At 34.8% G+C, this 13,809-nt stretch overlaps 1 protein-coding gene across 1 annotated transcript in view; it reads right to left on the reverse strand.

Moving 5' to 3' along the window:
- Positions 1-12,188, reverse strand: part of Cfhr3 (complement factor H related 3) — a 20,709-nt gene extending 8,521 nt beyond the window's left edge. Inside the window, exons 1-3 of the mRNA XM_029562792.1 lie at positions 12,029-12,188; positions 1,574-1,771; positions 1,024-1,200 (exon numbers count right to left, since the gene is read on the reverse strand). Of these exons, the coding sequence (XP_029418652.1) occupies positions 1,024-1,200; positions 1,574-1,771; positions 12,029-12,188 (535 nt within the window). The remainder of the gene's footprint in view (positions 1-1,023; positions 1,201-1,573; positions 1,772-12,028) is intronic.
- Positions 12,189-13,809: the final 1,621 nt, after the last annotated feature.

Genomic DNA, 13,809 nt, shown 5'->3' on the forward strand with positions numbered 1-13,809 from the left:
AAGAGTTGAAGTAAACAGCACGAGGTTTGGCAGCCAGCCAGGGCTCCATCTTTGGCTGGCTCGGCTGTGCTCGCTTCCCACACCTGACGTCCTAGAAAAAACAAGAACAAACAATATCCAGAAAGAGTAGATTTGAAGAGATAAATAAATCAGGGCTGAAATTAGCCAAATAGAAACCAAAAACCAACACAAAGGATTGAAGAAACAAAAATCTTATTTGAAATATTAAAATAATCAAACATAATCAAGGTTATTTAAAGAATTTTTAAACCTGATGTAAAAGGAGAAGAGATTTGTGATGCTTTCAACTGAGAGATTAATATTTTGAATTCTTAATACTTCAGCAAAAAATTACCATAGATACAAAATGATGAATTAGATAAAACTGAAAACTACATTTCACAAATTAAAATAATCAGCAACCAGTTGACATATGATTGTATATTATAAACCCAATTGATAATGAAAAGAGTGTTTACCAACACTGTTATGTTGTAACATTTTGGTGTCATTTATTTCCTAAATAATAAAGGGTGACATCACTCAGTCACTTGCAAGAACAGACTAGAAAAACCATTAACCAGAATATATTATTGTCATAGGAACTGGAGAAAACCTTCAAAAATAGAACAGGGCCAAAGTCCCAGAGAAACTTGGAGACAATTAACAGTACTATAAAAATGTCACCTTACTTCCTGAATATATGAATGGACTGTATTGCAACTATCATAATTCCTTTCTGCTACAATTTTGTAATTGTTCCAATCAAATAACAAAGTGATTTCCAAGAATATATTACATAGTATATAAATTATATTTTATACAAATTAAACAAAAGAGTATTCAAAGGTTTTATGGTATTATTGAATAATACCTAATGAGTGTCTTTATTTCTCTATATTCTTATCAAGAAATCTTTGTATTCACCAGTGCACACTTGAAACAATGAAGCACTTTGCCACAGGTACCATAGATGGGTCTTAGATTTATGAGCATCTTGGGATCACAGAGCACATTACTTACTGACACATATGCATTTGGGTGGAGGGGACCAGCCATTCTCTGTATATGTAATTGTGTCCTGACCATTTGGAAGACTGCAGCCAGGATAACACTCAACTTTTACAGACTGATCCTGTACATACAGTTTTTCCAAGTATGGAGAACACCCATTTTCCACAGACTGGAAAACACATTGCCCTAAAGACCATAAGAATGAAAAATTTAAAAAAATTATTTTATAAAACATAATTTTAAAATTATATTTACATCATTTAAATAGGCATGTATAATATTTAAAATGAAACCAGTTCCAGATATTTAAAAGATTATCATTAATTTTTAGGTTTTATAATAAAAATGTGTAAGTGGTAATGGTATTCTTATCGTCTCTATTTTTCATGTGAATTTCATGAAGAGCTGTTCATAATGGACAGAAACTTAGTCTTTTGTTCATAAAATTGTTCTTTTGTCTTATTTTTTCATGAAAACTTTGAATGGAATTATTCATGGTCTCTTTTTATTCACACTTTGAAATAATTATGCATACTTAGCTATAAAGACATTGTCTTACTGAGGCATGGTACTTCAGGTATCCATCCCTCTATGGTACAATGAGTGTAATCCCAGTATGACCCCGAAGGAGCTACAAATGCATTATTGCAATAATAGCTGTATTGCTTTCTTACAGGTACTGGAAAGTCTGCTCTGTATCTATCTTCATAGTATAGATGTTCATGATTGATTTGAGGAAAACCACAGGATTTCACTTCTAGTGAAAGCAAACAAAAGCAGGATAAGTGATATTTTATATTAATGAACAACGATAACAGATATAAATCATTTGATGGGTGAATTACTTTCTATTAATTAAAATAGCTACATGTAAAGACATAGGGTTTTTAGAAAAGGTAATGTAATAGAGTTTGACCTCTGAAGTATGGGAAGAGGTCTTTCCTAATGAAAGTGAAAATGTATCTTGCAGATCACCAGAGAAATTGAATAGGAGTATTTGGTTATATACAACATGATAACTGCTTATTTCTAATGTTAATTGAAAAATGAAGTATTTTTAACATATTTACACCTGAGATGCAACATATTTTTTTAACATGTTTGGACTGAAATGCAACGTAATCATATGTTCTTGAGCTATTCCTCTACCTGTATGTTTAAGTGTTATATTTTTTACTGTGTTGACAGGTTCCTATGTAATCTTTTCATAAATTTCCCTTCTTAATGATCTTATTTATAAATAATTAGTACTTAGTTTAAATAGAATATAATTATTTTTCAATGAAATATGATTTTATTTCCATAAGCATGATTGAAATACGTAAAAGAATTCCCACAAAGTGTAGAAGCACACACAACAAATACTCTCAAGCTTCTTTAAATCATTCATTTTCTTTTTTGTTCTATAAGAGAAAATTTTCAACCTGGTGTGGTGGTGTATACCTTTAATTCCATGAGGCAGAGGCAGGTGGGTCTCTGTGAGATGGAAGCCAACTTGGTCTGCATAGTGAGTTCCAGGCCAATTAAGGCTACAGGGAGATCCTGTCTCAAAGAAAAGAAAAAAAGAAAAAGAAAAATTTCAGGAAATTGGTATGCACTTGTTATGTTTTACACATTTCAAATTTTTCTTTATCCTAATTGTCCTTCTTCAACAAACTCAAGAATTTCACTTTGCATCAATAAATTAAATTATTCCACTGAGATTTCTTTTAAAGGGACCAAAAGGAAGCATGGTTTAAAGTAAGAGTGTCATTATTCACATCTTTTCACATGGGCACAGTTGAATATGCCTTGGTTTTCTTTAGGTGTGTTTTCTAAAAACTGATTTTTAATGACTTGTCATACCCATAGATTAACGCATCTCTCAGCGGAGAAGATTCCTTACATTGCAGGTGTTGCTTAACAACTCGACAACTTGCAGAAAATAAGAAACTGAAGACTGCTTATCCATGATTAGGCCACCTAGATCAAACTTCTGCCTCCTAAAGCTCAGGGACCACTGTGGAAGAGGGAGCAGAAAGACTGTAAGACCCAGAGGAGGGGGAGTAATCACAAGAACAAAGGGTGTTCCAGGAAGCTGGTCAGTTAAAAATATGAACTCAGAGAATGGATCTTTCAGTTGTCAATGCAAAATTGCATCTTAGTAGATGCAACATGTCACACAAGATTTCCTTTGAATAATCTGTCCTAATGCAGATTCATGATTGTCATCCCTGGAATTGTTCCAGTTGTAAATGTATAATCCATTTCTCTGAAAGCATTAAGTCATCGATAAAACAAGTGCGTGATTGAACAGGCTTCAGAAGAAAGGACTATCCATTACTATAAGATAAAGTCATTCTTCATGAAATTGCAGAGAAATGAACCTTCTAACTTTTCAGTTTCTTTGCCTTATCAATGAGAACACTCAAAATTCCATTGTGAGATAACCTCAATGGAATTCAGATATGTTCAGACTACAACTAGTCCAGATATATGTGGCAGATCTGTATTGTGAAAACTGAACCCCAATTGGATTTACAACCCACATCACCAGACAAAAATGTATAATGGTAAACATCCTTAAATACCCATGATGATCCGTATTCTAAGATCTATGGGAGAATTTAATTCTGTTTAGCTAAATTGACATAGTAGAATGACCTTCTGAGCATACGTGTTTATAAAAATAGACAATACTCAGCATTAATCAGAGAAGCCTTTCTGTGGAGCGAATCGGGATGAAAACAGAGATTTAAGAACACAAAGTACTGACAGAAAGTGACAGTTGAGTGCTAGCCCTAAAGAAGACATTTTTACCATCCCTTCCAAAGTCCAAAGAACATTATTCAGTATCAGGCATGGTCTCCCTCTTTTGAAGTTCTTGACCAGTGATCCCATATGCCCTAAAAATTTGTTATTGCTCTTACTCTTGTTTTCTTGACAGAACTTGATGGTAAGAACCTATTGCTAAAGACACTACATACATCAATTACACAATAAACAAGGAGAAGTCAAGCTGCTACTGACCTCAAGAACTTCTCTGTCCTGGATAATTTCATAATTCTGGAAGGTAGTGTGCACGCTACCAGAAGAGAAAAGGAAACACAAGTTTTCCCAGATGTGAACTCTGCAAGCTACTGTAACAACAGGCCTGGTAAGATATGCACAGAGATGCCATCAACTTCTAATTGGATTTAAGGCCTGCTTTATGAGATGGCGCTCATACCTGACATGATATCAGACCTAAGAACATGTGGCTACATAGATCACAGGCCATGGGAGAGAATCTACTGCTATTATTCTGTTAAATGGAGATAGCATTAAACTGACTCCTAATGACTTATTGTTATACCCATAGATTAGCGCATTTCTCATCTCCCACAGAGAAGTTTCCTTATGCAGCAGTTGATTAACACAGAAGCCAACAACTGGCTAACATGCAGAGAATAAGAGACTACAAAGTGCTTAGCCCTGAAAGGGATGCCTACATCAAACCCTTGCCACCCAAGGCTCAGGGATCATTGCAGAAGAGAAGAGAAAAGATTGTAAGAGTCAGAGATGGTGCATGACTATAAGAAGAGACAGCAAAGCAGTTACTCATATGAATTCAAAGCAATTGTGTCAGCATGCACAGTCCTACTTCTGCTCAAGTCAGACAAATTTCCAGCATAGATGGGGGAGGGGATGAGAAAGAAGCCCAAGCTGAGGAGTTATTGCAAGTTATGCTACTGGAAGAGTGAGAGTTCATTTTCTTTATGGGTATGATGCAGGGTAGCCTGACCAGGCTGCAAGGGATGGTCCCACATCTATGTGCATTTGGGAACATGAATTTGGTTCAACATGCCTTAAAAAATAATAGGGAGCATGAAATCAGGTGGTAAATAACAAGAGCAGTCCAAGTGGGGAAATTGTCTGAATTTGATCAAAATACTTTGTACAAAACTCAAAAATTCTATAAAAATATTTTAAATTCATTATATTTTTATTTTATGTGTATGATCATATTGCTTACATGTATGTGAATCTGTGTCATACAATGCCTACAGAGGCCAGAAGAGGGTGTTGCATCCCTTGGAACTGGAGTTACAGACAGTTGTTAGCCACCATGTGGGTGTTGGAATTTGAACATAGGTCTTCTGCAAGAACAGCCAGTGCTCTTAAGTGCTGAGCCATCTCCCCAGTCCCCAATAAAAATATTTTTTTTAAAAATCATAATGCTTATAATGTAAAATAACTGAAGCAATTCAAAGATCAATTATAAGATAAAGTGTTCATTCTGCCAATCTTATCCATGTAGTACCAGAATTTTATAATAGTTATAAGTAATAGTTTTTATAGTTATTTATTACATAAAAATAAATATATTTACTTATAATAGTTTTTATAATAGTTATAATAATTAGGCATAGAAAGCATACAAATTTAAACTGGGAATTCAAATAATTCTTATTTGAATATTGTATGATTCTGTAGTTCACAGAATTCACAGCTAGGTAAGGCTGATGTCTAATTTTCTCTTCTGATAGCGTGCATACAGCCTTACAATTGATGAGATAGTGTCACCAATATTTTGGGCATAACTACTCATAAATACCTGATACTGGTATCTTATCTGGGTGACTCTGATTAGACAGGTCATTTCCCAAAGGGAAGAGCCTAATACTGTTATTCTGCTAAATAGATACAGAATTAAAATGACTACAAATAACTTATTGTTATACCCATAGATTAATGCATCTCTTAGCTATCATCAGAGAATCTTCTATAGGCAGCAGAGGGTGAATAATACAGAGATCCACAACTGACCAATGTGTAAAGAATAAGAGGCTGAAGAGTGCTTATCCCTGAATAGTACACCTGTATCAGACTCCTGCCTCCCGGGGCTCGGGGATCGTTGTGGAAGAGGGGCCAAACACTGTGAAATTCTGATGAGGGGATTACCACAGGAAAACAGAGTTCTCCAGACCACTGGGCAGTTACTCATATGAACTCACAATATTGGTACAGCATGCACAAGTTCCATGTAAACTCAAGTCATACATAATCCCAGCATGGACTTTGGGAGATGAATATGATTCCCCAAATCTGCCTAAGGAATTGCTTGCAACCTATGATTTCTGGAAACAGGACAGTTAATTCACACATACACAGAAAGCAACAGGGCCACAGTCCTGTTACCTGAGCCTCTCCCACAAGACAGTAGAAAAAATGGAAGAAATTAAAATCAAAGTGAGTAGATGAAAAGAGTAATGCTCTGAGCTAAAACAAAGAAGTAGAAAAAGAACAGAAAATACCCACATAACACAGAAACACATTCCTACATATAAGCTTTTTGTTGTTCTTTTTGAGTCAGTGTCTCCTGTAGCCTCAGCTGGCCTGGCACTTACTATATAGAGTAGAGAGATTCATCTGCCTCTGCCTCCTGAGTGCTGGGATTAAAGGCATGCACCACCATGCCTAGCTACATATAAGCTTAAACAGTGATATTTTAGAAGATCCCTAAATGAATAAACTCTAAATCAGACCCTTTGGAAAAAAGAATAGAGGACACATATTACTAGTATCAGCAAAGGCAGGGATTATATCCCTGTAGACTTTTATGTATATTAAGAACAATTGTGGAATATTATGGTCACCATTATGCCAATTAATTTGACAAGTTAAAAATTAACAGCTACGGAAAGCCATAGACTACCACCACTCTCTCAAGAAAAGTTAGATACCATAAATGCAGTTACATGTAATATTAAAACATTTAATATCTTTTTAATCTGCTAAATACATCAAGGTCTTTCTAATTCACATAATATTTTACTATAAGAAACCAAAAGACTAATGAAATACACAGACATGACATGTCGTGGATAAAAATACCTCAGCTATAACAATTCTCTCAAAATTTCTCTCTTTATATATTTTAATCTCAAGAATCCAGCACTGAATTTCATACACATGAGCAAGCTCATTCTAAAAGTCATATGACAAGGCAAAGGCAGGACAACAGGAAGACAGTCCTTCACAATGCTTAAGAGCACTAGTTACGTTGACTCTAGTATAAACTTTGAGCAATGTATACATGTATAAAAATAGGATGTTTACCCATTATGTTTGAAATCTGTATTTTTTTTTTTGTCTTTTTGAGACAGGGTCTCCCTGAAGCCCCAGCCTGGCCTCAAACTCACAAAGATCCTCCTGCCTCTGCCTCCCAAGCGCTGGGATTAAAGGCATGTGGCACCACACCTGGCTGAAATCTGTATTTTTATCAAAATTAAACTTCTCATTTAGTTTTTCAAGTTGAAAGAAGTTGAACATGTAATATTACAAAATATTAAATCATCAAATACAATGGTAATTAAAGAAACCTGTGGTATTGATGAATGTAGAAACAAGTGGGGCAGTGCAAAGGAAGAGGCAAGCCAGAGCTAGACCCACACGGAGCCTAATTAGGTCTTTAGACTGTAACAACAACAAAAAATCTGGTGAAAGACTTTTAACAAATAGAATTGAAGAGTCAGCATTTGAACGCAAAATAATGAGCTTCAATATATTTCTCAGGCTAATCAAAAACTGACTCAAAATTGACTGTATACATAAATGTAAAATACTAACTTGTAGAACAGTATAGGACTTTGACACAGGCAAAGAAATTTTAGATGGTGCAAAAAATACAAACCATAAATGAAATTTTTGATACATTGAAATCAAAAGCAAACACTTGTTCTTGAAAGACTATTAGAATTAAAGTCAAAGCTACAAATGGGAGGAAAATATTTGAAGACTGCCTAGCTACAAAAGACTAATAGCTAGAATATATGGGGTAGTCTTAAAAACAGTCAAAGCGAAACAAACAGCCAAGGTAGCAAACTTTTGCCGAAGAAGATAAGATGGCAAATGAAGAGAGGAACACCCTCCTCAGCGTCCTTCCCCGAGGACTGAGACGCCACCACCAAAGCCTCACTATTGCATGTTGTAGAAAGTTTGCACAACTGGTGTCCCAGAGTTTGTGTATGTGAAAACAGGAGGTACTGAAAATAAACTTATGCTTACTATTGATCCCGAAAATCAATCCTAGTTACCATGAGAGATGAATGAATATTTATTGTAAACCTACTGTGGGTGGTGCCACCCCTGGGCAGGTGGGTCTGTGTTGTAGAAAGAGCAGATTGAGCGTGGGCCAGGGGAGTAAACCAGTAAGCAGCGTTCCTTCATGGCATGTGCTCCAGCTCCTGCTTCCAGGTTCTTGCCCTGAGTTCCTACCTTGGACTCCCTTGGCGATGAACTGTGACCTAGGAGATGTAAGCAAATAAATTCTTTCCTCCCCAAGTTGGTATCGGTCAGAGTATTTTGTCACAGCAATGAAGAAACAGATCAGAGCAAAAGTCATATATTCAGATCACGAAAGGAATAAATCTGGATATCAACAATAAAAAGGGGGAAAGTACCAAATCTCATTGACAGGAAACAGACTACTGAACAAAAGCAGAGTCAAAGGAGAAACCAAAGAGGAGACCAACAGTGCCTAGAATTGAATGAACAAGAAAGCACAGCACACAGAAATCTACAGGACATGGTGAAGACAGTGCTCAGAGGAAAGTTTACAGGACCTACATCAGAAAAATTAAAAGCCAGACATGGTGGTTCATGTCTTGAAGGCCGAGGCAGGCAGATCTCAGTGAGATCTAGGCTAGCCTGGTCTACATAGCAAGTTGCAGGTCAGCTGAGGCTACAGGGAGACCATATCTTAAAAAAAAAAATCAAAAACTAAAATCCAGAAATTTGGAGTCATCTCATATTAATAATCTAATAATGTACCTGAAGGTTCTGGAAATCCAAGAACCAAAAACACCTAAAAAAGAGCAGATGTGGAGATAAATAAAACAGAGATGAAATTAATTAAACAGAAACAACAACAACAACAAATACAAAGAACAAATGAAATAAAGAACATTTTCTTTGGAGATATTAATAAAATCAAATCTAATAAAGGTTATTTAAAGGAATTTGGTAATCTTGGTAATCCAATTTAAATAAAGAATAGATTTGTGATACATACAGTTGAAAGAGGTTAATATTTTGAATTAATAATATGCCAGCAAAAAATTACCAAAGCCATAAAATGATTAATTAGATAAAAATTTCACACTTAATGATACAAATTAAAATAATTAACCACCAATGAACTCACGACTATGTTTTAAACCCAATTGATAATTTAAGGAATACATATCAACAACGTTATGCCATCACATATTGTGGGCATTTATTTTGTAAATAATAAAATGACAAAAAATAGCATAAATTATTTATGAAGACATTGACTTACTGAGGCATGGTATTTCAAGTACCCATCCCTCTCTTGTGCACTGAGTATAATCCCAATATGACCCCAAAAGAGCAAAGAATCCCTTATTGCAATAATAGCTGTATCATTTTCTGGTAGGTACTCGAAAGTCTGGTCTGTATCTATCTTCATAGTATAGACGTCCATGTTTGATTCGAGGAAAATCACATGAATTCACTTTCACTGAAAACAAACAAAAACAGTGTAAGTGATACCTTAACGAGCATTAATATAATACTTAAAATCATTTAGTGGGTGAATTACTTTCTATTCATTAAAATAGCTACATGTAAAGACATAGGGTTTCTAGAAAAAGAAACAGTAGAATTCAACCTCTGAGGAAGGGGAGGAGGTCTTTCCTTATGAAAGTGAAAGTGTATCTTGCAGATCACACAAATAATTGACAGTATTTGGTTATATCCAACAAGATAACTGATTATTTCCAATGTTAATTGGAAAATGAAGTATTTTAAACATGTTTAAAACTGAGATACAATATATATTTTTGCCATATATATAGTTAAGCACAGCATTACATGTTCTTGAGCCGTTCTTTGGCCTGTATGTTTAAGTGCTATATTGTTTATGCATTGACAGGTTCATATATAATCTTTTCATAAAGTTTCCCTCTTCATGAACTTATGTATAATTAGTACTCACTTTAAATAGAATATAACTAATTTTTCAATAATATATGATCCTATTTCATGGAACATGATGCAATATAAAAGAATTCCCACAAAAGTACACAGTACACACCAAATATGCTACAGCTTCTTTAAATCATTCAGTTTATTTTTATTTTTAAGTGTTTTTCTGTGTATGAGTGTATTGCCTGCATGTATGTAAGTGCATCTGTGTCATGCACAGAGGTCAGAAGAAGATGTCAGATCTCCTGGAGCTGGAGTTACAGAGAGTTGTTAGTTGCCGTATGGATGCTGGGAATCAAACCCAGGTTTTCTACAAGAGCAGTCAGTGTTCTTAACTACTGAGTAATCTCCCCAGACCCTATTTTTTATTTTATAGGAGAAAATTTTGAGTTGGGAATGGTGGTAAATGCCTTCAATCCCAGCACTCAGAAGAGAAATACAGGCATTTCACTGTGAGCTAAAGGCCAGTCTGTCCTCCATAGCAAGGTCAGGGCAAACAAATGCTGCAGGAAAATCCTGTCTCAAATATTTAAAAAAATTAAATTAAAAAAAACCAAAAACCAGAAATTAGAGGCATCTCATATTGATAACTTACTGATGCACCTGAAGGCCTTGGAAAATAACTAACAAAAATACCTAAAGAGTAGATGTGAAGAGATTAAAAAAATCAGGGTTGAAATTAATGAAATACAAACAAACAAAAATTCAAAGAACCAATGAAATAAAGAATTTTTTCTTTGGAGATATTTAAAATAATCTGTCCTGTCACCCCATGAGCTCACAAGTCCTTATCAGACCTCAGTCACTGCAATAGCATTAGGCCCTGGCACCCCAGGCTCTGATAGCATCCATGGTTTTTAGGAAGGCTGGAATGAAGATGTGGATCATAGGAGATAAAGTTTTGGTGAAGAAGAATTGAATGGGCAGAGGGGGAAGGGCCTACAAGGCATTTCCTTTCAGACAGAGTTCATTTGAAATAAAGTTTACTTAGCACTGTAAAAAAAATCAAATCTAATCCAGGTTATATAGAGAAACCTGGCAATCTATTTTCAATAGATAACAGACTTTGGTTTGCTTGGTTTTGTTTGTTATATACCTCAAGCTATCCTCAAACTTGTGATCCCCTTGCTCATTCATGGTCCTAAGTGAGGATATCACAAGTATGTGCCACACTAACTAATGGGTCAGTGAGGTGGTTTAGCAGGTGAGAGGGCTTGCCACCAAGTCTGTGACCTGAGTTCAATCCCTGTGACCCACAATGGGAGAAAGGGAATGTTAACTGCTAACATCCATATGTGTTCTGTGCATGCTGATGCCTATACACATGGACACACACACACACACACACACAGACAGAGAGAGACAGAGATAGACAGAGAGACAGAGAGACAGAGACAGGAAGAGAGAGCAAGAGACAGACACAGAGAGACATACAGCAAGAGAGACAGATAGGCAGATGCAGAGAGACATGGAGAGAGAGAGAGAATAAATGAATGTAATGAAATAAAAAAATAGATTATCATCTTTGGCCTTCAAAACATTCTTTGCTCCACTTTGCTTTAAATTTTAAAGGAATTTTGCAAATTTCCTACAGTTTGATCATATTTAGGCCCCTCTCTTATTTGCATGCCTCTATCATTTCACACTAGATTTCATGTTTGTTGTCATATCCATTATGGCCAACAGATGGTAATTAGCCCAGGAAACCACAAGCGTCCAGATGCAGAGAATAAGTGAACGCAGAGTGCTAAGCTCTGAATAGGACACCTCTATCGAACTTCTGTAACCCAAGGCTCAGGGACCACTGCTGAAGAGGGGACAGAGAGATCGCAAGAGCCAGAGGTGGTGTATGACCACAAGGACACAGTTTTCCAGACAGCTTGATGTTACTCATATAAACTTGCAACAATGGTATCAACATGCACAAGACCCATACAAGCTCAAGCCTGAAATTCATTTTTTTTTAAAAAAAGAAACATAAATATATACCTAAATCTTTATTTTTCTTATGTAAAAAATATCCTAAATAAACAACACTTACCATAACAGGAGGATGTGTCCGACCATCCATCATAGGTACATGTTATGGAGCCCTTGTTATATCTGTTTTCATATCCAACTTGGCATTCATAATCTACTTTGTCATTGAGTTTAAACCATATGCCATTATTTTTGGCTTTAGCATTCTCAAATACAGGCATATCACAAGATTCTAATGCATAGGATTGAATATTTCATTTCTAATGTATCTAGATAATCAGTATTAACAAAGTAACAACAGGAGGCTTTGTGAATGAGCATGTACTAACACATTACATACTGTATAAAATGCTCTAAGAAGATTGCCATGACACAGTTATTAGAAAGAAAACTATGTTCCTCTGTGGCATTTATCTCATCACTTAAGCCTTCAGAAAAAATTTTTAATACTAGTTTCTCAGCTCAATTTTCCTTAAGTATTTATCACATACTAGCAATAAAAAGAGCAAAATAGATGTACGTCATTTATTTACAGATGTGCAATTGTATTTTGTGAATGAAAGTACCATATTTTGGTTTCTATGACACACAGAAAAGTAGATTAAATAAATATAAAAGTTGCATAATTATTTCATAAAATTACTCTTTTATAACATGAACATCCCACAATGGATTATTGATGATGATTTAATATAAATGAGTTTTACCCGGACATTATTTTAGTATTTGTTTCCTTAGATAAATTTTATAATAAGCATAGAAATTTAAAAAAAAGTAGTAATAAATATATTAAATAGCTGCATGTTTAATATATTGAATATTACTTGAAAAAATCCACTGATTAGCTTTAGAATGAAGGCAAATTTAAATAATTATTCCCAGAAAAACTTCAATATATTGATTCAAAAACAGGGAAATCTTTCAAAATAGCAATAGTTGCTCCTACCTGGAAACTTTTCTTTATAATACCTAGATATTTATTAAGATTTTTTAAAGGAAAGAACTTTCAAAATGGACCTTAACTTAAGGTACTAAACATACATGTCATAAATGTTAAAATATTCTGAGATGATAAATCGTGAACATATATCTTCACTAAAAATATTAACATGTGGGAGAAAAGGCTTTGTTACAAAAGACTGATCATCTAAAAAAAAATCAGGAAGACATAACACAAAGCTCTCAGTCCAAAGGACTCTGCACAAAGCTCCCTAACTAGCTTTAAAATGATAGACTACTTCACAATATTGAAAAGGGGAGATCTCTTAAAAGGGAAAAATACTGGCTTTTTTTTTTCTGTTAGTTTTGCTTTTATTTTCAACTGAAATAGCATCATCCAACTCAGGAGAGATAAAGCTTTTCATATGGTCAGGATAAATGCAGCAGCATAATGAAGCACTCACTAATGCACAAGGGCTGAGATGACCATCTGTGTTGTAGACAGATAACAGATCCTGACAATTCACCGTTTGCTGTCATATATCCCTGTTTACACCTCTAGTGTATTTTTTTAGGTTTAAATCCATTTATTAGGGACATCATTGTTTAAATTAAAAATTGGATACTTAAAAACATGTATCTTACAAGATTCATTTCTAAAAGTCACAGTTTTTTTGTTCTTTGTATAATACTTCAAAGGGAATCAGCAAACATTATATAGTGACATTTAAAACACATTTAAACATATTTTTTCTTTCTTTCTTTTTCTTGAATAATTTATTGAGAATTTCATACATGCAAAAAAGGTGTTATGATCAAATCCAGGCCCACTCCCTCCCCTCCAACTCCTGCCATATGTCCCCATCACTTTTTTCTGATAACTTCATGCACTCTTTCTTCTTC

Source organism: Nannospalax galili, unplaced genomic scaffold (genome assembly GCF_000622305.1).
Source record: "Nannospalax galili isolate Female #2095 unplaced genomic scaffold, S.galili_v1.0 scaffold955, whole genome shotgun sequence".
NCBI classification, from domain to species: Eukaryota; Metazoa; Chordata; class Mammalia; order Rodentia; family Spalacidae; genus Nannospalax; species Nannospalax galili.